Genomic DNA, 23,650 nt, shown 5'->3' on the forward strand with positions numbered 1-23,650 from the left:
CAATCACTGGAGTGTTCATTTACGAATTTAAGTATCATGGCCCCAAAGTTCCATTAAACTTCTCCACCAGGCCATTTGTTTGATGATGGCAAGGGGTGGCAACAAAGTGATTCACTGCATGAGCTTCCCAAAGGCTTTCCATGATTTCTGCAAGACAGAATCATGTGCAAGACAGTATAATTTTGGGTTTATACTCAGTGGAGGGTGTGAGCCTGGGGAGCTAGGAAATTGGCTATCTGGTGTTTGTACTTCGGTTGCATATGTAAGCCCTCGGATAGCTCTGGTTAGGTGTTACAGGGCCTGGAAAGGCTGAATTAGCTGAGTGAAAAAGGGCCATCCAAGCTGAGTGGTTAGCTGGGTGCAGCAGTTCCCACAGCTCCCAGACTGCCTCCCGGGGATGAGTACCTAAAACATTCATACCTCCTGGTGCTCAAATTAGGGCCCCAGGCACTTATGAAGCAAGCATGTGGGGGCGACTGTAGCTCAAAGAAAAGATCCAGATGTTGCAGTTGTTTGATTCCTTTACCACTGTGTTCTCACCCCAGCAAGGCACATCTACTTAAAATAACACCATACTGAAATGACCCCAGGACAACTGATCAGGGAAACTCCATGGTTGTTCCCTCATAAAATGTGGGATACTCCAGGTCATTTTTCCCATGGGAGTGGTCAAGGAATCACACAATGAGTAGAGAAGTCCCATAGTATGAGTTTTCATGAAGGATAACACAAGCCGTTTCTGAATCAATTTCAGAAAGATCAACACAGTATTGAAATTTCATGCTACCTGTTGCGGAGAGTGGATGAGCTATTGGAAGAGTTTGAGCAGCGAGATATATATCCACTTTGGAGTTCACAAAGGGATACTCGCAAATATCTTTGATGCAAGAATTCCGGGAGAAAAAAGACTTTTCCACACCCTTCAACTTGCATCAATTCAGGATCACATCATTTTTCCTCCACATGGTGGCAGTGACTTTTCAGAGGCTAATGCAATGTACATTACAACTGCATGGGTGGTTGGAGTGGGACGTTGCTACAATCAATTGAATATGTTCCTTTTTTGCCCATATCTTGTGGCAGCATTCCCAAGCATAGTGTAGATGGAAGTACATTAAATACAGAAAAGAAAGCCATTGTCAATTGCTTGGCTCAACAGTTTGCAAGACTCAGTTTGCCCTGCCAATCTGAGCCCTTGTTTTTGGCAAATTATTTATTCACTCCCAGGGGAGGCTCTCAGGCTGATGTTCTCCAGGGTCTATTTTCTTCTCAAGCCACTGCTCTTGGAGCCAAGGGAATTGCCTGTGAGTCCTGCCAACCTCAGAGTCCCCAGGGACTGTACAGGGAAATCATAAAAGTGGCTGTCCAGTAAGGTGAGTATCAGACGCGAGACTCTGCTTTTCTGTTGCCAGAAGGTGATTTCCTCTCTCTGAGGAGTGGGACTGCGGTAAGTTGTCTGTTTCTACATTAAAGTTAGTGCTTAGGGCTCACAGGTTCAAGTCAAGAACCATCTGGGCAGAAATTCACTAGCACAGTGACTTGAACTATTTAGTATTGTCAGAAACACCAAGAGTTTTATCTGGTAAAATTGGAATTACAAAAATATTGGAAACAGTTTAGACAAATATTTGATTTTAAGATCAGTTCCTTGTCACCTCCGGTGTCCTTCTGTCTGTCTCAATAGCTTCTTTTGTGTGTGTGTGTGTTTGGGGGTGGGGGGCTGAGCCGTTAGGTAGTGCAGCCAAAGCCTTTGCAGTGGGTATCTGTGTTACCAGAGGGATCACAACAAGAATGGGCCGCACACTGGCAAGTTTCTTCTCTGACATTCTACCTGCACAGGGTCACTGAAGATTGACACTGGCCTCTCTGAGAGAAATATCAGGGCCCATGTGTTTCACAATCTCCATCTTTCATACCTGGTCTCGGAATGCCAAGTAAACTGGGAGTTTCCTTCAGACACTTTCACCACCCTAACAGAATAGCAGGAGCCGAAGCCATGATTTTCATAGCTCAGAGCCAAACGTTTAACACCAAGAGTCAATCTGGTCCCTTTGAAATCAATGGCAAAAAGGTTCAAAGCAATCAGAATAACCATTTTTTCAAGGAGGAGAGGGGTCTTCTCTCTCTTTAGCCCTGCATCTCTGGGTCTGGAAAGGACAAGAAGCTCCAAAAGGCAGTACAAATAAAAACATGTTTCTGGCATAGAGGAAACCAGGCAGCGTTGGAAATCTCACTAGGAGAGGTCCAGAAATGCACAGTGCTGTGTATGTATGTGGGGTGGGGAAATGGTGGAATGTGCAGTACCCAGATCACACTGTCACAGAGTCCTAAAATTGGGTGAAATAGAGAATGCACACCCTGCCTAATGCACAGACCAAAAAGGCATAACGAGGCCTCCTGGGGTGGGGGGTGTCTCAGACTGTAACGGAACGTGGACCACACCATAGCAGACTGTCTCTGACACTGTCCCCCATCCAGACCATCCTTCCTCGCCTGGGAAACCCAACTACAGCCTTGTGGAAACATCAGCAATTGCCAACATGGAAAAGCAGCCTCAGGAAGGTATGTCTGGGTTTCTAACAGGCTGCAATATGGTAAAGTTTGTGTCATTTTGAGGCAGAGTTACTCACGCTGGCTCATTTTAGTCTCCACGTTGTCTCTCCCTCCCTCTGGGTCTGTCCCTCTTTCCTTCCCTGCACAGGCTGAGCTGCTGCTGGGGTTCCCTTCACCCCCAGAAAGGCAGTTCAGGCTGATCTCCCCCTCTTCCCGGGTGCAGGCAGACACTGAGTTTAACCTCGTCTGAGGAGATATTTCTGTGAGCTGTCGCTATGGGGTCTGGCACCTGGTTTTGATCCTGTGTGACAAGTACCAATCTGTGGCACGGTGGGAAGTTATGGGGATGGGAAACATACATGAACAAGTGGCCATCACGGAGATTCTGGGGCAGGGAGTGAGATGTACCCGGGCAGGCAGGCGGTAATGAGCATTACGGGGGCAGGGAGCAGGCTGTACACAGAGAAGCGGGCTGTGCTGGGGATTGCTGCTTCTATCTCCCATCATACTCTGACCCCCTGTCCATACTCTCCTTCCCCATCCCAGGGTGCCCCAATTCCAAAAGCACGCTGGTCGCCAGTGTCTTCTCCATGTTCCCCACTCATCCCTGGCTCCCGCAACCTCCAAGCCACCCCATGCTCCCAACAGCTCTTCCTTTGCAGGGGGTGAGGTGTCGCCAGTCACACCTTCTCCATCGGCTGTGGGGTAATCAATGACTGTGTCTCACCGGTGAGAAATCTCACAGAGTGGCAAATACCAGCACACCTGTGCTACTGATCTTGGTTCAGAACAGGAACAAATCACCAGCTGAGAACTATGCACACTATATAATGAAAGCGAGAGTCTCTGGGACAAAGGAGGGCCTAGATAAATACAGGTGCCACGTGCAGGACCCACTGGCAGCACTCAGAAACAGTGGGCCACCGGGACACACACGTTAAACCCAGGATGTTCTGTGACCATTTGCTAGCCAGTCATTCATGGTGAGAGTTGTACATACATTCCACTGTGCAGAGATTTAATTTGGTCAAATCATTATTTTTCTCCCCAAAAACGTTCATCCATGCAGTACGCCGTGGGATCCCTCAGACTCCTGAAACGCACACCTAGTATAACACTTTCAAGGCACCATGGTCACATGAGAATTTGTCCCCTTAGGATAGGTTCAACAAGGTCATGAATAGTAAAAATGCTTTCTGCACGCTCAGGCATGAGCTTTCAGGCAAAATTTCTCCAGCTGACTCCTGGGGAGAGGTCCATACATTCCCAATGTCCTCTAGATCTTGTGTTATGAGACCCCAATCAGTATTTTATAGACTTTTCTCATGTCCCTTTTTATTCATATCCTTTGTAAAGTAACAATCCCAGTCTCTCAATCTCTCTCCATACAAGAGTTTCCCCAGGCTCTTGGTCATTCTTGTTGCACATGCCTGAACCCCTCTATTTCTGCAATATCCTGTGTGAAAAGGATCTCCTATACTACACAGAGGAGTCTAGGGGAGAGTGAAGCACTGACTGACTGATCTCATGACATTGTATTTTCTGTATGATTCTCCATCCCAATCCTATTGGAATTCAATGTTTCTGCTTAGTTTCTGCCCATGTTTGAATTTTGAGAATGGTTTCACAGAGCTGTGTACCATGAAGCCCAGGTCCCTGTCCTGCATTCACACAGTAAAATTAGAACCTTGTGAAGTGTTTGAAGAGTTCAACTTTTCCCTTGAATGGGCATACACTCTGAAGTTATTGACATTAAAATTCATCTGCTATCCTGCTGCCCATTCACCTGGCTTGGTTAGCTCCTTCTGGGGGCTTCTCTGGATTTGACTATGACCTACATAATCTGGTGCCATCTGCAAATGTTGCCAGCTCACTGCTCATCCCCTTTCTAGATTGTTAATAACTATAAAACATTTACCATACCAACTGTTGTATAAAGTGTGTAACCCCCCTCACTATGCTTCTCTCCCTTCACAGGCACCTTGAGAATTTCTGAGGTTGATCGACACATTGATGATTTCATGGCTACTTTCAACTTCACCACATCTAACCCTTCAACATTCATCCTAATGGGTATCCCTGGTCTGGAAGCTGGACACATCTGGATTTCCATCCCTTTCTCTACTTCCTACCTTATCAGCCTTTTTGGAAATATTATGCTTCTTTTTCTTGTAAGTAAAGAGCAGACCCTCCACAAGCCAATGTACCTGCTAATCTGCCTGCTCGCACTCACAGACATCGCCACATCTACCTTCGTCGTGCCAAAGGCACTGTGTATATTTTGGTTCAATTTGAAAGGCATTACAGTGCGTGGCTGCCTCACTCAGATGTTCTTACTTCACACGGTTTCTTTTATGCAGTCAGCCATTCTCGTGATAATGGCCTTTGATCGCTATGTTGCCATATGTAACCCTCTGAGATATGCCACCATCCTCACCAACGCACGAATAGCTAAGCTTGGGCTCGTGGCTTTGATCAGATCTGCTATTTGCATGCTGCCTCTGCCCCTGCTCCTGAACAGGTTGCCATTCTGTGCCGACCGCAGTATCCTCCAAACACACTGCGAGCACATGGCTGTGGTGAAGATATCATGTGGGGACATCACAGTGAACAGGATGTATAGTTTTGTTATAGTGTTTGTGGTCATTGGGATCGACCTGACACTCATTGCTCTGTCCTACAGTCTGATCATCAGGGCCATCCTCAGAATCTCCTCCAAGAGAGCCCACCAGAAAGCCCTCAACACCTGCACAGCCCACATCTGTGTGATGCTGATGACGTATACTCCCGGCTTCCTCACCAGCGTGACTCACAGGTTTGGTCAGGGCATCGCTCCCCATGTTCACATCATATTGGCCAACCTCTATTTGCTCCTCCCTCCCATGCTGAACCCTATCATTTATGGGATCAAAACCAAAGAGCTTCATGACAAAATGGGCAAATACACCTGCAGAAGGTGATCAGCAGGGGCGATTGACTTTAAACCTGTGTGACAAGAGGGGGAAAGGATATCTCCTCATTAATGAAGGGTGTTATGTCCCAGTTTGGCTGAGTTCTGTAGCCCATTGGGCGAGTTTGCCTTTGTCATATTCACTGCTACTGTAACCCAGCTCTATTATATTCACTGTTTTGCATTATATTCTGTTTTTCATGAGATTCAGTAGTAATGCAAGAAACTGACAGACCACTATCCTGTAAGATATTAGCTTTAACTAGTTAACATAAGTCTTGAGGCCTATGATCTTTAAATAAGCTTTGTAGAGACTAACAGTCCAATGGAAAACCTTGAATATTTGGGGAGCTGAAAATATTGGTTAAGGGCCTCAGTACATCTGTAGGTGTAATGTGTTTGAGACAGACACTGTTTTGTGTGGCCTATAGGGAGAGGATTTACAGAATAAATCATCATCATCATCATTCCTGGTGAGGCTGACCAAGGGGAGGACTCTGACGAAGAGGGTGACCTATGCTGGAAACAGCCAATTTTGCATGGTAACCAACAAAAAGGTACCAATATGGTCCCTTGGAGTGTCCTTTCACAGACACAAATTTGTTTTACTCCAAGGCAACTTATTTTGTTAGGGAATCAAGTAATTTCCCCTATTCCCACCTTTAAAAACATCATCGTCATCCCGTTTAACCCAGCCTCTCAGGATTTAATTATCCAAAGTCACCCGCATTTCTTGTCTATATTCCCCTGCTAGGATTACAATTAAAGTCATTGTTGGCTCGTAAGGAGAACCACCTCATAGAAATTACTAACAATATGGATAAAGCCAAACAAGCTATTACCCAATTAATGAGTAAAGGTAATACGTTTTCAACAATCCCTAACGTAGATGTTGAAGTAAAAGGATGGGTTATTGTCCAAGAAATTACAAGAGGAATTATTTATGAATGCACCTAGTGCAAACTCAAAGAATATAAGCAAAAACCTCAAAGACTTAGGTCAGTACCAAACACTGATGATGGAGCCTATATATATGGTACACATCCCAAAAACACACCAGGGTCCAGAGTATCATTTTTATGATATTCTTCCTCCATTTTGAGAGGTGGAAAATAGTAATGAAACTATCCCCACAAATGCCTGACCATCCACATCCGTATTTGTGTGACAAGGTTCATTTTACAAATCACTCCAACAAAAAGGGGCATGTAGCCTATATGGCTAACCTGCTTGCTCTACTATAGAGACATATTTTCTTCCAGATTTCTTATTTCTTTATGGTTTTGATTATTTGTTTTATTATAGTAAGTTATAATAGGTTTATATTAAAGTGGTTTGGGTGTAACAGAAGAAACTTACAGGCAACATCCTGTATGTTGTGCTAAGGCAAAGTTACCATGCATATGTCTGGTTCCTTACACCCAGCCTTACCTCTGTCCATGCCCCTCACTGGCCCAGGCTGGGACCACAGCTGGGAGATGCTGTGGGGCCCCAGGTCGGGGCCAGGAGTGGAGCCCAGTGGCTGGGACCCTGCTGGCTGCAGAGGGGCTGGCGGTTGGGACCTGAGGCTGGTGGCTCCATGGGCAGCTGTGGAGGGGGCCAACAGGGACCTGGGACGTGTAGCTGGGACCTGGGTGGCTGCAGAAATGCTGGCAGCGGGGACCTGGGGCCAGCATCTGTGACCCTGGGTGGGACCTGCTGGCACGCTCCACCTATGCTGGACAACGGATGTTGCCGGACCAGGGACTACCGGTGTAGAGAGGTACGGCCTGCAGTATATAATCATACACTTTCAGATAGTCAAAGAGAACAGAAAGCTCAGAAGCTCACGAAAGCTCACGAAAGCTTTCATGATTTCACGAAAGCTCACGAAAGCTCATGCTCAAATAAATTGGTTTGTCTCTAAGGTGCCACAAGTACTCCTTTTCTTTTTGTGAATACAGACTAACACGGCTGTTACTCTGAAACCTGGATTAATCAGCACTCCCAAACTGATCTGTTATATGTACCTCAATTTAGTGGACTGGGTTTATCAGCATTTCAAAACTGCCACCTTCATATGCCTCAGCTTTGACACTTCCCTATTCCCACTTTCAAGTTACAATAGTGCTAGTAGTAACCCATCTGATGAGCAAACCCCACAGGAATTTTGAGCACTGCAGGGATTTTTAGCTTAGGTATGAGGAGCGTTGTTGCAGAACAAATCGGGATGCCAAAAACACCCACGAGGGGAAGAGAAAGAGAGAGAAGCAACCAGTTAACCATGAAAGTTATGTATTGCCAGTTAATGGGAGATCCAAACAAACAAAACAATTATAGTATTAAACATATCTTAAATTGAATTACAAAAGTCAGACAACTGATCCCACAAGTCAGGGTCAGAAGGCTATGTCACGGAGTCCCTGGGCGATGCTCTGGAACTGCTCCCCATGAAGCCAGTCAGGACTCTGGGGCAGTCGCCTTTCTGTGAGCAGCCTGTCTTCAGGACACGCAGCTCACACAGCTTCCACCTTCCTGGGTCTGACCTCGGAGCATTCAGCCTCCTCTGCCCCTCCGTGTGCTTCCCACAGCGAGTCCGCTCAGGCGGGGCTCCTGGGGAAGCCAGAGGGTCCTGCACCCCAACTTCGCAGTCAGACGTGACTCTCAGCCAGCCAGTAAAACAGAAGGTTTATTAGACGACAGGAACATGGTCTAAAACAGAGCTTGCAGGTGCAGAGAACGGGACCCCTCAGCTGGGTCCATTTTGGGGGGCAGTGAGCCAGACAACCACGTCTGCACTTCACTCCATGTCCCAGCCAGCCCCAAACTGAAAACCCCCTCCAGCCCCTCCTCCTCTGGGCTTTGTTCCTTTCCCGGGCCAGGTGGTCACCTGATTCCTTTGTTCTCCAACCCTTCAGCTCTCACCTTGCAGGGGGGAAGGGCCCAGGCCATCAGTTGCCAGGAAACAGGGTGTCGGCCATTCTCTGTGTCCAGACTCCTGCACACACCTGCCCTCTAGGGCTCTGCAATGATCATACACCCTTATCCCACCACCTAGATATTTAAGAACTGCCTAGGGGAAACTGAGGCACCCCCACACTATTCAGAGGAAACATTAAGAACAGTCCCACTTTGTCACATCTCTCCCCCCTTCGAGATCGAACTGAGCGGGGTCACTTTAGCCGGTGACCTGGGGAAGTTCGAAGCCACCAACGTTCCCATGGATGCCCCAGCATCTCTCCCATTCCTTGGTAGGAATTACACCAGGCCCTTCCAGTTTCACGCCCTCCCTTAGGTCAGGGGTGGTCGATAGCACTCGCAGGCCGCATGTGGGAAGGTTTATGCAGCCCATGCCCTTTGGCCACCCCAAGAATGTCTCCCCATTGACCATCACCTTCTGCTCCCACTGGAGGTCCGGGGGGCCTGGCCCCAGGAAACTCCACACAGACATATAGGTTGGGGTCAGGAGTGGGAGCCTGTCCACATCCCCAACCATCTGGCTGACGGAGTCTATGGCCTTGGGACCCAGCAAGGGAGCTAGACACCGGGGCTTTTCCGCAGGGTCCCCTTGGTTCAAATCGCCAGCCTGCTCAAAGGCAGCGAGATGGGCATCCACACACCCCCCTCTCCTTAACCAGGGGCAGCAATTTAGTCTCGAGGTTCCCTGCGGAACTGGCCCCCCGGGATCTATCCCCATTCACCCCGGGGAGGTCCCCTAGGCCTCTCCGCTCCCCCACCGCCAGTTCATCCTGCTGCTGCTTCTGCAGCTCTTTCTCGGGCTCTCGCTGTCTCCCACGGTCCTCTTGCTCTCTCAGACTCAGCTCCAATCCCGTCCGTCTCGATCCCCCGATGGGGAACCCGATCGTGAAGACCCTCGTCTGGTCGGGGACAGGAGTCTTGGCGATGCCTGGCTCCCGCTTCAGCTGCTCCCAGATCCTGCTATAGCCCCAGTTGGGGTCAGGAATCTGTTCCTTAGAGCGGTCATCCTCCTCCAGCTGCACGATTAACTCTGCTTTGGTGAACTTTCCAACGCTCAACCCTCTCTTTTTGCACAGGGTTACAATGTCCTTCTTAAGGAGACGGTGACAGGCCATCACTCCGCTCCTCCCAAGTTGTTGTGGACTCACAGGCCCGTGTGTTCTCAGCTCCCCACGGTTTCCAGGGAGAACCCCTAGTGTGCCAGCCCTTCTCGAGGTCACCACCTCTTTGCCAGGGTCGAGCTGCAGACTCCTCCGCCCCTTGGACTGCTTGCTGCAATCCCCAGGGGAACCCTGTTACTGCACAGTCCTTCTCGCTGGTCACACACTCCCAGGGGTTAACCGCCCCCCGAAACCGCTCCTCTCTGAGCCTTCAGCAGGCCTGGTCCTCGGCAATCCCCCTTCGTGTTACTGCTCCCCAGTCACTTACTGCAGGAAGCACCATCCACGGGGTGCAGTACATCCCACCGCTGCCACCAGTTGTCACGGAGTCCCTGGGCGATGCTCTGGAACTGCTCCCCATGAAGCCAGTCAGGACTCTGGGGCAGTCGCCTTTCTGTGAGCAGCCTGTCTTCAGGACACGCAGCTCACACAGCTTTCACCTTCCTGGGTCTGACCTCGGAGCATTCAGCCTCCTCTGCCCCTCCGTGTGCTTCCCACAGCGAGTCCGCTCAGGCGGGGCTCCTGGGGAAGCCAGAGGGTCCTGCACCCCAACTTCGCAGTCAGACGTGACTCTCAGCCAGCCAGTAAAACAGAAGGTTTATTAGACGACAGGAACATGGTCTAAAACAGAGCTTGCAGGTGCAGAGAACGGGACCCCTCAGCTGGGTCCATTTTGGGGGGCAGTGAGCCAGACAACCACGTCTGCACTTCACTCCATGTCCCAGCCAGCCCCAAACTGAAAACCCCCTCCAGCCCCTCCTCCTCTGGGCTTTGTTCCTTTCCCGGGCCAGGTGGTCACCTGATTCCTTTGTTCTCCAACCCTTCAGCTCTCACCTTGCAGGGGGGAAGGGCCCAGGCCATCAGTTGCCAGGAAACAGGGTGTCGGCCATTCTCTGTGTCCAGACTCCTGCACACACCTGCCCTCTAGGGCTCTGCAATGATCATACACCCTTATCCCACCACCTAGATATTTAAGAACTGCCTAGGGGAAACTGAGGCACCCCCACACTATTCAGAGGAAACATTAAGAACAGTCCCACTTCATCACAGGCTATACCTAGAGAAAGAGAGAGAGAGAGAGAGAGAGAGAGAGAGAGAGAGAGAGAGAGAGCGCAAAAGAGAGACCTGGGTTCTCACCACTCCATGAAGCTTGGCTTGATCGGGGTTCCTAGAGTGCTGGGCCCCCAGCATGATCAGTCAGGAAAAGGTGAAGTCCCAATGGAACTGGTGCAGATTTTGGATCCAGGCACCAGAACACTTACTTGACTGTGGGTACGTGTTTTTGTGGGGAAATAAAAATGGTTCAATGGAGAACACTAGATTTGTTTGTGGGTAAACTGATGATTTAAGAGAGTATATCAAAGTTGTTTTGTTCAGGCTAGACAATAAGAACTGATCATTCCTAGGTTTGGGTAGTGGTCCTTCAAGGAAGCTTACAATGCAATCACACAGCTTCAGTATTTTGGATAGTAAGAGAGGATTTTTTATTATAATTGTTCTGATAATTACTGAACTGGGTGTGCAGACATGGGTTCATTAACATCTGGAGCAGAGATTTCCCATCATTCACTGCTTCAGTGCTTTCCTAATCCCAGAGTTTAGTGCAGTTCTTGCCTTGGAATTTCTGTTCTCCATTCTGTATGCTAATGGAGATGCCTCCCTGTCCCATCTTTGATGCAAATGGAGCTAAGGGAGTTTCCTTAATCCTGTCACCCTTGTCTGGAGGGGCATAAGTGTATCTCCCACTGCTTTTTCACTGCTTTTTGTAAGTCTTTCTTCTGATCAGTTTTAGTTTGATAAGAGGCTGGGGAGGGTGTCCTTCATGAGTCAGAAAGGCTGTGTATGGTGTGCCGGTTCCCCAAGAACACAGAGCTGATAGGTAACAACTAGGCCTTCTACCCACACAATTCCAAAGAGACAATCCTGGTCGGGCCACCATGTCCTCCAATTCTTGTCAGTCTAGCAGTTCTTTCCTTTTCTGTTGGTTCTATGTATTTTTCCAGAACATAATGAGATTGTTTTTTGCATTAATAGTTCGTGACCTTAAGTTCTTGCTTCAGTTACTAAGTCACAACACACATATTCGTCACAAGCATGTGTCAGTCATACCAGGCCTCAATGACCCATAACACATTACATGGCTATATAAATCACAACATATATTAATTCATGTGCATATTTCAAACACCAGTAAAGGGGTTTTGATTTTGAATTTGATTGTCATTTCATAGCTTTGTTGCTAATGTGGAAGAACTCCTGCTGGAGCTTCTAGAATTTTTTAAATTATTATTTAATCAACTCTGCCTAAGAGAGAGAGTCGTCTCTGAATGCAAAGCTCCTCTCCTCTTACCTCAGTCTATATCAGTAGCCTCTGCAGCTAGTGTGCCTCAACCTTCTCCCCTTGGAACCATCCCAGGAGGGGGCATTGAGAATGTCCTTTAAATCATTGACCACTTCATTTGCTATTCTCAGGCATACTCTACTTGTGAATAACGGGCATCTAATGTGGCCAAGGTGATGTGGAAATAGTTTATCTGCCATTATGGCATCCCTGAAAGGCTACATACAGACAAAGGGAGAAATTTTGAAAGTAATCTCCTTGTCCATCTTTGGAAACTCTTAAGGACTTCAAAGAGCAGAACCATGCCCTGTCACCCTCAGAGGAATGAGACTACTGAGCGGTGCAACCGAGCACTCATGAATATGCTGGGAACCCTGCATCTGGACCAAAAGGAGAACTGGAAGGACTATGCTGAGCCCATACCTCATGTTTATAATTGCATCCAGCACGAGTCCACTGGGTTTTCCCATTCTTCTTAATGTTTGGCCGACACCCAGGGCTGAAGGTAGCTCTGGCCCTGGGTTTCCCCCACAGAGATGAGGGGGTAGTGGTGGAGGAGTACATCTCCCGGCTGGAGAGAGCATATCATCAGGCTGCACAGGCATCTGAAGCTAATTGTGCATTGGGAAGGATGATGATGTATCTCAAAGGGTCACATATGGTGACATAGTGATCGAAGGCCATTGTCACGAGGATGGCTGAGTGCATCATAGAAACTGAATGAAGAAAGAACATCTGGCTGAGGCAGCCACCCACAGTAATGCCTTTCAAATTGAACCAAAATATACACAGTGCCTTCGGCATGATGGACGTAGATATGTCAATGTCTGTGAGCACCAGCATGCAGAGCAGCAGGTACATCGGCTTATACAGGGACTGCTCTTTGCCTACAACAAAAAGAATCATGAAATTTCCCAAAAGTCCAATAATATAGAACATTCATACCCCAAATATACTCTACCAGAACCCACTCGAGTCAGAGATCCTGATGGTCATCTGGGGTTCAGTCCAGTCACAAGGTGCAGGGAATCCATGAATACCACACCTATATCCACATGGGGTTCTGGATCAATAAATGACTCCGATTTTCAGAAAATATAGACAATCATTTGTACTCAATTCTGTTGCGTTATCAGTTCTTTGTCTTTGTTTACTCGGCCTTTTACCAATTCCAAAGAGACAATCCTGGGCAGGCCTCCATGATCCAAGGCACGCCATTTACTCCCATTCTTATACATTTTCATAGCAATCCTTCTGGTGTTTATTTGCTTATCTGTTGATTATCCATTTTTCCAGAGGCACTTTAAGTTGTTTTGATCGCTTAACCTTTACGTTCTTGCTTTGGTTGCCAAAATGCAGGTCATGCACTCATGTCCAAATGCACTTCAACCACACGAGGCCTCATGGCCTGTAACATATTACATGGATATATGGATTACTGTGCACATATCCCAACAAATAGAGTTCACCGTGCACTTGATATGGGAAGAATATACAACAAGCCGGTGTTAACCAAACTGAGATTTTTCTGACACTTCATTCAAAGGCATACTCATTTACATAAGCCAAACACAAGTTGATCTACAAAAAAGAAAAAAAAAAAAAGAATTAAGTGATTATAAGTGATAGCAAACAGATCAAAGCAGAGTACCTAGCAAATAAACAAAACTACAAACTAAGATAAATAATAGAACTGGAAGGGACCTCGAGAGGTCATCAAGTCTTGCTGGAGGATTCTCTGCTCCTTGAGGTCTTCAAACTACAATTTGAGGACTTCAATAGCACAGATATAGGTGTGAGGTCTTTTTTAGGAGTGGTGGGTGAAATTCTGTGGCCTGCATTGTGCAGGAGGTCAGACTAGATGATCATAATGGTCCCTTCTGGCCTAAATATCTATGAATCTATGAATCTAAGTCCAGTCCCCTGCACTCATAGCAGGACCAGCACCATCTAGACCAACGTTGACAGGTGTTTGTCTAACCTGCTGTTAACAATCTCTAATGATGGAGAGTCCACAATCTCCCTAGGCAATATCTTCCAGTGCCTAACCACCTTGACAGTTAGGAAGTTTTTTCCAAATGTCCAAGCTAAACCTTCCTTGCTGCAATTTAAGTCCATTGCTTCTTGTCCTACATCAGAGGCTAAGGAGTAAATTTTTTCTCCTTCCTTCTTGTAACAACCTTTTAGATATTTGTATATGGATATCACGTCTCCTCTCTGTCTTCTCTTTTCCAGACTAAACAAACATAATTTTTCAATCTTCCCTCATAGGTCATGTTTTCCAGGCCAGTAATCATCCTTGTTGCTCTTCTCTGGACTCTCTCCAATTTGTCCACATCTTTTCAGAAATGTGGTGCCCAGAACTGGACACAATACTCCAGTTGAGGCCTAATCTGCGCAGAGTAGAGCAGCAGAATTACTTCTTGTGTCTTGCTTACAACGTACCTACTAATACAGCCCAGAATGACGTTTGTTTTTTTTTGCAACAGCGTTATACTGTTGACTCATATTTAGCTTGTGGTCCACTATTACCACTAGATCCCATTCTGCAGTACTCCTTCATAGGCAGTCTTTACCCATTCTGTGTGTGTGCATCTGATTGTTCCTTCCTAAGTGGATTTCCTATTTTGCATTTGTCCTTATTGAATTTCATCCTATTTACTTCAGACCATTTCTCCAGTTTGTCCAGATCATTTTGAATGTTCATCCTATCCTCCAAAGCACTTGCAACCCCTCCCAGCTTGGTATCATCTGCAAACTTAATAAGTGTACTCTTCCTGCCATGATCTAAACCGTTGATGAAGACATTGAAAAGAACCAGACCTAAACTGATCCCTGTGGAACCCCACTGGTTATGCCCTTCCAGCCTGACTGTGAACCATTTATAATTACTCTCTGGGAGCGGTTTTCCAACAAGTTATGCTCCCACCTTATAGTAGCTCCATCTAGGTTGTATTTCCCTACTTTCTTAATAAGACAGCTTTCTTTGACAGGGTAACAAGCCTTGTGGATGGGGGGAAATGGTAGATGAGGTAAGGCTTTTAGTAAGGATTTTGATACAGTCTCACATGACCTTCTTTCAGCTTGGAACCATAAAATTTTGAATGGTGTGGAGAATATGAATGAGGAAGCCTTGTTTACTTCTTCACATAACACAACAACCAGGGGTCAGACAAGGAAACTAATAGGCAGCCGGATTAAAACAAAGAAAAGGAAGTACAACATACAACACAGTCAACCTATGAAACCGGGGGATGTTGTGAAGGTTAAAAGTATAATGGGGTTTGAAAAAGAATAAGATAAGTTTATGGAGGATAGGCCCGTCAATGGCTGTTAGCCAAAATGTTCAGGGATGCAACCCCATGTTCTGGGTGTCTCTAGCCTCTGACTGCTAGATCATGGAACTGGACAACAAGAGATGGATCCCTCAATAATAACCCTGTTCTGTTCTTTCCCTCTGAAACACCTGGCATTTGGCCCCTGTCAGGATACTGGAATAGATGGACCATTGGTCTGACCCAGAATGGCCATTCTTATGTTCTTATCTGAGTCTCCTTTTTCTTATCTGAGTGCTGGACATCATAGCTAATGAGGCCCAAATGCTTCTTTGTCTCAAACGGTCCCTTCCATGGAACCAGTAATTTGAACAAGCTCGATAGTCAGAATAACACTCATTCCACCGGTTTGAACATTCAGAGCTGGATCCCTTTCTTACAGGCCTTTTCTTGTACCTGTGCTGCATTTAGCAAAATTGTTCTAGAAACGTCCACAAAATCTTGAGGTGATTTCTTAATTGTAGAATGTATTGGACTATGTTCATCACCTGGGGTCTTTGCTGTTCTATGTTTCTCCAAGGAGGTCTGGAAAACCATGAGGCTGCTTCTCAGACAGTGGTTCAAAGGGAGAAAACTTGGAGGCTTGAGGCAACTTCCTGATACCAAAATGGAGCTGGGGGAAGAGTTGGTCCCAGTGGTTGCAATCCGAGCATACAAATTTCTGCCACGTCACCACCAAAGTTCTGTGAAATCACTCTACAAACTCATCACTTCTTAATCATAGAATATCAGGGTTGGAAGAGACTCAAGAGGTCATCTAGTCCAACCCCTTGCTCAAAGCAGGACCAATCCTCTGCCATATCTCCCCTTAGTCTTCTCTTTTCCAAGCTGAAAAGTCCCAGTCCTATTAATCTCTCCAATATGGAAGCCGTTCCATACCCCTAACCATTTTGTTACCCTTTTCTGAAACTTTTCCAATTCCCATATATCTTTTTTGAGATGAGGCAACTGGATCTGCATGCAATATTAAAGATGGAGGCATAACGTGGGTTTACATAGAGGAAATACAATATTTTCTGTTTTATTATCTATCCCTTTCTTAATGATTCACAACATTCTGTTAGCTTTTATGACTGCCACTGCACATTGAGTGGATGTTTTCACAGAAGTATCTACAGAGACTCCAAAATCTCTTTCTTGAGTGGTAACACCATATCTAGACCCCATCGTTTTATATGTACAGTTGAGATTATGTTTTCAAATGTGCATTACTTTGTATTTCTCAACACTGAATTTCATCTGCCACTTTATTGCCCTGTCACCCAGTTTTATGGGCTCCCTTTGTAAACCTTTGCAGTTTGCTTTGGACTTAACTATCGTGAGTTGTTTTGTATCTTCTCCAAGCTTTGCCACCTCCCAGTTTACCCTTTTCCCAGATCATTTATGAATATGTTGAATTGTATCCTTCCTAGTACACTAACTGGTCTTGTCAATTTATTACTTTTAAATGTGTGTATTTGCTCCAAAACCTCTTCTAATGACACCTCAATCTGGGAGAGTTCCTGAGACTTTCACCTAAAAAGAAAGGTTCAGATTTGGGAATTTTCCTCTTATCCTCAGCCATGAAGACCGATGCAAAGAATTCATTTCGTTTCTGTGTTATTGTCTTTATGTGCTCCTTTATCATCTCAATCATGCAGTCACCTCACTAGCTATTGAGTAGGCTTCCTGCTTCAGATGTAGTTAAAACAATTTTAGCTGTTACTTTTGGAGTCTTTGGCTAGCTGTTCTTAAAATTCTTTTTGGCTTTCCTAATTCTATTTTTACACTTCATTTGCCAGAGTTTATGCTCTTTTCTATTTTCCTCAATGGAATTCAACTTCCACTTTTTAAAAGATGCCTTTTTGTATCTTCTTTTCCTTTGTTGTTTAGCCACAGTGGAAGAATATTCACAAGATACTGCAAGTGATGCGAGTCAATGTCCATATTTTGTATTAAATTACTTTGTTACTGTTAGTCTTGGTTATCCTCCAGGCTTCCTGAAGTATTGGACATGGAAAAAACAGGTTACATTTCCCACAACGCTGAGCTCAGCCAAACATGGACAGAGCACTCTGGATTAATGAGGACATATACTTTCTAATTCTTGTCACAAAGATTTCAATCGGTGACCCATGGTGATCATTTTCTGAAGATATATTTGCCCACTTTGTCACAAAGCTCTTTGGATCTGACCCCATAAAAGATAGGGTTGAGCATGGGAGGGATGAGGAGATAGAGGTCAGCCAAGATGATGTGAATGTGGGGAGTGATGCCCTGACCAAACCGGTTTGTCAGGTTGGAAAAGAGGCTGGGAGTATAATACGTCAATATCACACAGATGTGGGCTGTGCAGGTGTTGAGGGATTTTTGGTGGGCTTTCTTGGAGGGGATTCTGAGGACAGTCCTGATGATCAGGCCATAGGACAGGGCAATGAGTGTCAGGTCTGACATGTTGACTACAAAGAATTACACCAGGCCGTATATCCTGTTCACTCTAATGTCCCCACACGACATCGTCACCACAGCTGTGTGCTCGCATTGAGTGTGGGGGATAATGCGATTTGCACAGAATGGCTGCCGGCTCAGGAGCAGGGGCAGGGGAAGAATGAAGAGAACAGCTCTTATCAGTCCCACGAACCTTAGTTTAGCGATACGTCTGTTATTGACGATGATGGTGTATCTCAGAGGGTTACATATGGCAACATAACGATCAAAGGCCATTGTCACAAGGATGGTGGAGTGCATAAGAGAAACAGTGTGAAGGAAAAACATCTGGCTGAGACAGCCACCCATAGTAATACCTTTCAAATTGAACCAAAATATACACAGTGCATTTGGTATGACAAAGGTAGGTGTGGCGATGTCTGTGAGTGCCAGCATGCAGAGCAGCAGGTACATTGGATTGTGGAGATTCTGCTCTTTGTATACAACAAACAGAACTGTAAAATTTCCAAACAGGCTGATAATGTAGAATATAAAGAAAGGGATGGAAATCCAGATGTGGGCAGCTTCCAGGCCACGGATGCCCATTAGGATGGTTAGAGTGGGTGATGTTGAAAACTGCCATCAGGTGGTCAATGCATCAATTGGGCTCAGAAATGCTCAAGGTGCCTATAAAGGGAGAGAAGCACAGTGAAGGGGGGTTACGCCCTTTATAGAAAATAGTATGATAAATATTTTATAGTTAATAACAATCTGGAGGTGATCAGTGAAGTGGCAACATTTACATGTGGCACCAGACTATTTAGGTCAGAGTCAAGTGCAGAGAAGTCCTCTGAGGGAACTGAACAAGCCAAGTGAACAGGGAGCAAGATGGCAGATGAATTTCAATGTCAATAAACTGTGATGTATATGCCCATTGGAGGAAAAAGCTTGAACTAAGCAAAACATTGGGATCCAGGAGGAGTGGGATAGGAAACCATACAGAAAATACAATGGCATGAGATCAGTCAGTCAATATTTCACCCTCCTCTGGTCTCCTCTATGTAGTACTGGGCACCCTTCTCACACAGGATATTGCAGAACTAGAGGGATTCGGGCAAGGGCAATGAGAATGATCAAGGGCCTGGGGAATCTGTCATACGGAGAGAGGTTGAAAAGACTGGGATTGTTATGTTACAGAGGAGATGAATAAGAGGAGATATGAGAAAATACTCAATGGTAGAGTAGATGGAGAATAAGTTCTCCCTGTCTCATAACACAAGGTCAAGAGGACATTCAACTAAACTGAAATGTGGTAAATTCAAAACTGATAAAAATAGAATGCTTTCTTCCCCCAATGCCTAAATAGAATGAGGAACTCCTTGCCACAAGATGTGTTATGACCATGAGCTAAGCAAGAATGAGGAAGGGTTTGGACATGTACATGGATACTGAGACTTTACACCTTCAGCCTCTCCCAACAAACCACAGTGCTGCCTGCTTCTCTGTGTAGATCTCCCTACCTACTCCCACAACCCTCAGCACTGCCTGCTTGTCCATTTATACCCTTCTCCCCACCTCCATAACACTCAGTACTGCCCACCTGACTCTATATATCCCAGTCCCTGCCACAGAACCTCCAGTGCTGGCCACTTGTTAATGTATGTTCCCCACCTCACAACTTCCAGCCCTGCCACACAGTGCTACCCCTCAGCCGGGACCATCAGCAGGTGCCAGATCCCACAGAGACAGCTCCCAGAAATACGTCCTCAGACTAAGTTAAACTCAGTGTATGCCTGAACCCGGGAAAAGGAACCTATTCATTGAAGGGAACCCCAGCAGCAGCTCAGGCTGAGCAGGGAAGGAGAGAGGGACAGACCCAGTGAGAAGGAGAGAGGACGTGGAGACTAGAAGGAGCCAGTGTGAGTAACTCTGCCTCAAAACGACACAACGCTTTAACATATTGCAGCCCATTAGAAACCCAGACACCCCTTCCTGACGCTGGTGTTCCATGTTAGCAATTGCTGACATTACCACAAGATTGTTGTAGGGCTGCTCACGGGAGGAGGGATAGTCCAGACGGGGGATTGGTCAGAGACAGTCTGCTACAGTGAGGTCCACATTTCATTACAGTCTGAGACACCCACTATCTCAGGAGGCCTCATTACGCCTCTTTGCTCTGTGCATTAGGCAGGATGTCCATTCCCTATTTTGTCCAGTTTCAGGTATCTTTACCACTGTAATGTGCATACTGCATGCCCCCCTCCCACCAAAACACACAAACATTGTGCATCCCTGAACTGCCCATAGTGAGATTTCCAACACCGCCTGGTTTCCTGTAAGCCAGAAACCTGCTTTTATTTCTCCTGCCTTTTGATGCTTCTCATCCTCTCTATACCCAGAGATGCAGGGCCACAGAGAAACCAGACCCTCCCTTTCTCTCTGAAAAAAAAATCCTAATTGTTCATTTACAAAAATGATTAGGAGATCAGGGCACCTGATTTATGAGGAGAGGCTGAAGGAATTGGGCTTGTTTAGACTGAAGAAGAGGAGAGTGAGGGGGGATTTGAGAGCAATGGTCTCAAGTTACAGTGGGGCAAGTCTAGACTGGATATTAGGAAACACTATTTCACTAGGAGGGTTATCTAGGGAGGTGGTGGAATCTCCATCCTTAGAAGTTTTTAAGGCCCAGCTTGACAAAGCCCTGGCTGGGATGATTTAATGGGGTTGGTCCTGCCTGAGCAGGGGGTTGGACTAGATGACTTCCTGAGGTCTCTTCCAACCCTAATCTTCTATGACTTTATGAATCTCTAAGGATTTCAGCAACTCTCCTGTCAGCTCCTCTTTGGTTCAAATGAGCTCACTCCATCTTTAGCAGTGACAGGACAACTCCAGTTGAACTCTCTGGAGGTTCATGGCTGGTGTGAATCAGGACATTCATTTAAGTCCTTACTTGAGGACTTAGGCCATGCTGGGAGTTCTGCCATTGAACTCAATGGTACAATATTTCACCCTTAGTATTTAATTTTGGCCCCTGGCTGTGAAAATCACTCCCAGCTTCACATCCTGCTACAGAGAGCACTATTATCCACGGTGCTGGAAAAGTCTGATGGAAACCCCCAGTTTTTGTGGCGTTCTGAGACAAGGCATGAGAGATGGGGATTCCAAAACTCACAGGGGCTCTGACTTTGCTCTCAGGGAGGTCAGTGTAAATCTAGAGTGACCCACCAATGGCAGAATGTGAGAGCAGAATCTTTCCACTGTGTGAAATCCTGTGTATTCCATTCTTCTTGTGAAACATCTGGTAACACAGTTACCCAGTGCAGAGGCCTTGGCTGCACTTCTGAAGAGGCCAGTGAAGTTGCTGAATTGTAACACTTGAGTGAACCAGAGGAAAAAACACATAGACCAAAAAAAAGGAAGCTACTGAGACAAATAGAAGGACACAGTAAGAGACAAGGAACTGATCTTAAAAATAAATATTTGTCTAAACTATTTCTAATAAATTTTTAGTTCCAACTATTCCAGGTAAATCCCTTGGTGTTTCTGACAACATTAAGCAGTTCAAGTTGTTTGTGCTGGTGAATTCCTGCCCACATGGTTCTTGGCATGAATCCTGGAACCCTCCCTGAACCCTCAGCACTAAAATTATTGCAGAAACAGGCAACTTACCAAAATCCCAATCTGCAGAGAAAAGGAATCTCCTTATTGAGACAGAAAGGCAGAGCCCAAAGCATCAGTCTATGAGTCTCACATGTCTGACACTCGCTGTGCTGTACAGCAACCTTTATGATTCCCCTGTACAGTCCCTGAGGACTTTCAGGTTGGCCAGGACTCCCAGGCAATTCCCTCAGCTCCGTGAACAGCTGGAAGAGCAGAAAATAGACTCTAGAGAGCTTCAGCCTGTGAGCCTCAGGAATAAGAAATGATTTGCTGTTAACAGGGGCTCAAATTGTCAGGGCAAAACGGAATATTAACATTTAGATGAATCTTGGGTGAAATAATGTCATTGTCTATATGTGTCTTTGAAATTTGTGCTGATAGTTTGCCTAATGGATAAATTGCCCTTTGTTGATCTGTGTAACTTATTACCGGTAGTGTTTAGAAAACGGAAGGGTACATCAAAAACCTATTGTTTACCCAGGACTGTATGGTCAAGTAGATGCTAGAAAACTGTATAAAAGGCCCTTGGGTCTTGATCCCGTTTTTCTCAGATCTAATTGAGAATTGATGCAGGGAAATCTAAGCCAAAAGGACTGAGATCCCAGTTCCGACTGTACTGCCCTGAATATAAACTTTGGACTATAACCTATGGACTATTTCTGAAAGAATTCTTTGCAACTACAAAGCTCACTGTCTCTGCTGTGTATCTGAACTTCAAGAATTGAATTCACATCTGTATATATATTGATCCTTTAACCAGGGGCGGCTCCACCACTTTTACCACCCCAAGCAGCCGCTGCCGAATTGACGCCGCGCCCGGACGGAAGGGCGGCACAGCTAACACGCCCGGAAGAGTGGCGGAGTTGCCGCCGAATTGCCACCGCGGGAGACGGACTGCTGCCCCATTCTCAGTGCCACCCCAAGCACCTGCTTGGAGAGCTAGTGCCGGGAGCCGGCCCTGCTTTTAACCATACACTCTCTTTTTTCTTGTAATAAATTTTAGTTTAGTTACCAACTGGCGGTAAGCATGTATTTGGATAAGATCTGGAATACTCAATAACCAGGGAGGTAATGTGTCCAATCTTTTGGGATTGGTAGAACCTTTTCTATTATATGATTAAATGAGATTTTTGGTAATCTTTATCCTATTTGTCGTGTATGCCTAGGTGGAGGCCTGAGGTGTGGTTATTTTAAGAGAACTGTGTTGCTGGCTGAAGAGTAACCAGTGAGGTATAATAGAAGCTGTTTTGTGCTGGCTTTGTAAATCTAAATATTGGAATATCCACCAGCTCGCTGGAGGATTGCCTGCTCCATTCTTTTCAGTTCACCCTGTGGAAGTAGAACATTGTATAAGTATAACATTGTATAAGGGGACATGCTGGATACATTGTATATGAGAGGGCATGCCAAAACATGTTACAAAGTATCTGAGGGAGCACACGTAGGGACAGTTAGCTTTTCAATGGAGAAGCAATTAAGATAGAGCCAGCACATCTAAGAAGCAGGCATCAGAATGGAAGCTGTGAAGGGCAATTAGTTAAGTTAACTGGAAGCTGTTAAAGGAGATTGTTAAGGGTGGCAGGTAATTGAAGATACGTGACTGGTCTCAGGGATCTCGAAGGGTGGTGACTAAAATCTTTTTCTTCTTTTGTCTGTAACTTCTCTGTAACTTGTTCTCCAGCAAGCTGTATAAATTAAGAGACACAAGCCCCACTCGGGGGGCTCACTTCTAAATGTATTAGCAGAGCAGCTTTGCTAATAAAACAGAGTGGTCTGATAAATTGTGAGTCTGAGTCAAACTTTGACAACCCTAATTGAGTGACCTCAGCTGGTCCCCAATGGGAGCCCGGTCACACCATGCCCGTCCTTGAGACATACTTGAATTATGTGAATAATGTAACTGAAGTCAAGGTAGCTAAATCCACTTACTGTGGTGTCTACATCACGCTGTGTCCATGGGAGACACTCTCCCATCGACTTACCTTATGCTTGTCAGGGTGGAGGAGGACAGACATTGACGGGAGAGCGCTCTCACATTGATTTAGCGTGTCTTCACCAGACCTGCAAAATCGATGCTGCTGCATCAAGTGCAGCAGCTCCAAAACCGTGCCCCCAGGGAGGACCTCCATCAGTGGCCTCGCAGTGAGCAGCTGCCATGGGGAGCAGGAACTGCAGAGAGCTGAAAATGGTTCTGTAGTTGGATGAATCATCTTATGGGCCTGTGTCTTGGTGGCCAGCTGCTCAAAAGTGTCATAGAATTATATGGTTAGAAGGGACTTGAAGGGTC

The 23,650-nt window shown here is 46.0% G+C and overlaps 1 protein-coding gene and 1 pseudogene across 1 annotated transcript; one reads left to right on the forward strand and one right to left on the reverse strand.

Annotated features, from left to right (window-relative positions):
• The first annotated feature begins 2,540 nt into the window (after positions 1-2,540).
• Positions 2,541-5,513, forward strand: LOC125642398 (olfactory receptor 52P1-like). Its single transcript, XM_048863741.2, has 2 exons — positions 2,541-2,562; positions 4,531-5,513. Exons 1-2 carry the CDS (start codon positions 2,541-2,543, stop codon positions 5,511-5,513), a joined length of 1,005 nt encoding a protein of 334 aa, XP_048719698.2.
• An 11,905-nt stretch (positions 5,514-17,418) lies between these two features.
• LOC125631368 (olfactory receptor 52E2-like) lies at positions 17,419-23,378 on the reverse strand (annotated as a pseudogene).
• Positions 23,379-23,650: the final 272 nt, after the last annotated feature.

Source organism: Caretta caretta, chromosome 1, assembly GCF_965140235.1.
Source record: "Caretta caretta isolate rCarCar2 chromosome 1, rCarCar1.hap1, whole genome shotgun sequence".
Classification (NCBI taxonomy): domain Eukaryota; kingdom Metazoa; phylum Chordata; order Testudines; family Cheloniidae; genus Caretta; species Caretta caretta.

Bases quoted from the DNA above. Each gene is read 5' to 3' on its own strand.
- LOC125642398 (XM_048863741.2), top strand. From the start codon at position 2,541: ATGGAAAAGCAGCCTCAGGAAG. The intron at 2,563-4,530 runs GTATGTCTGGGT...CTCCCTTCACAG, and splicing joins GGAAAAGCAGCCTCAGGAAG to GCACCTTGAGAATTTCTGAG.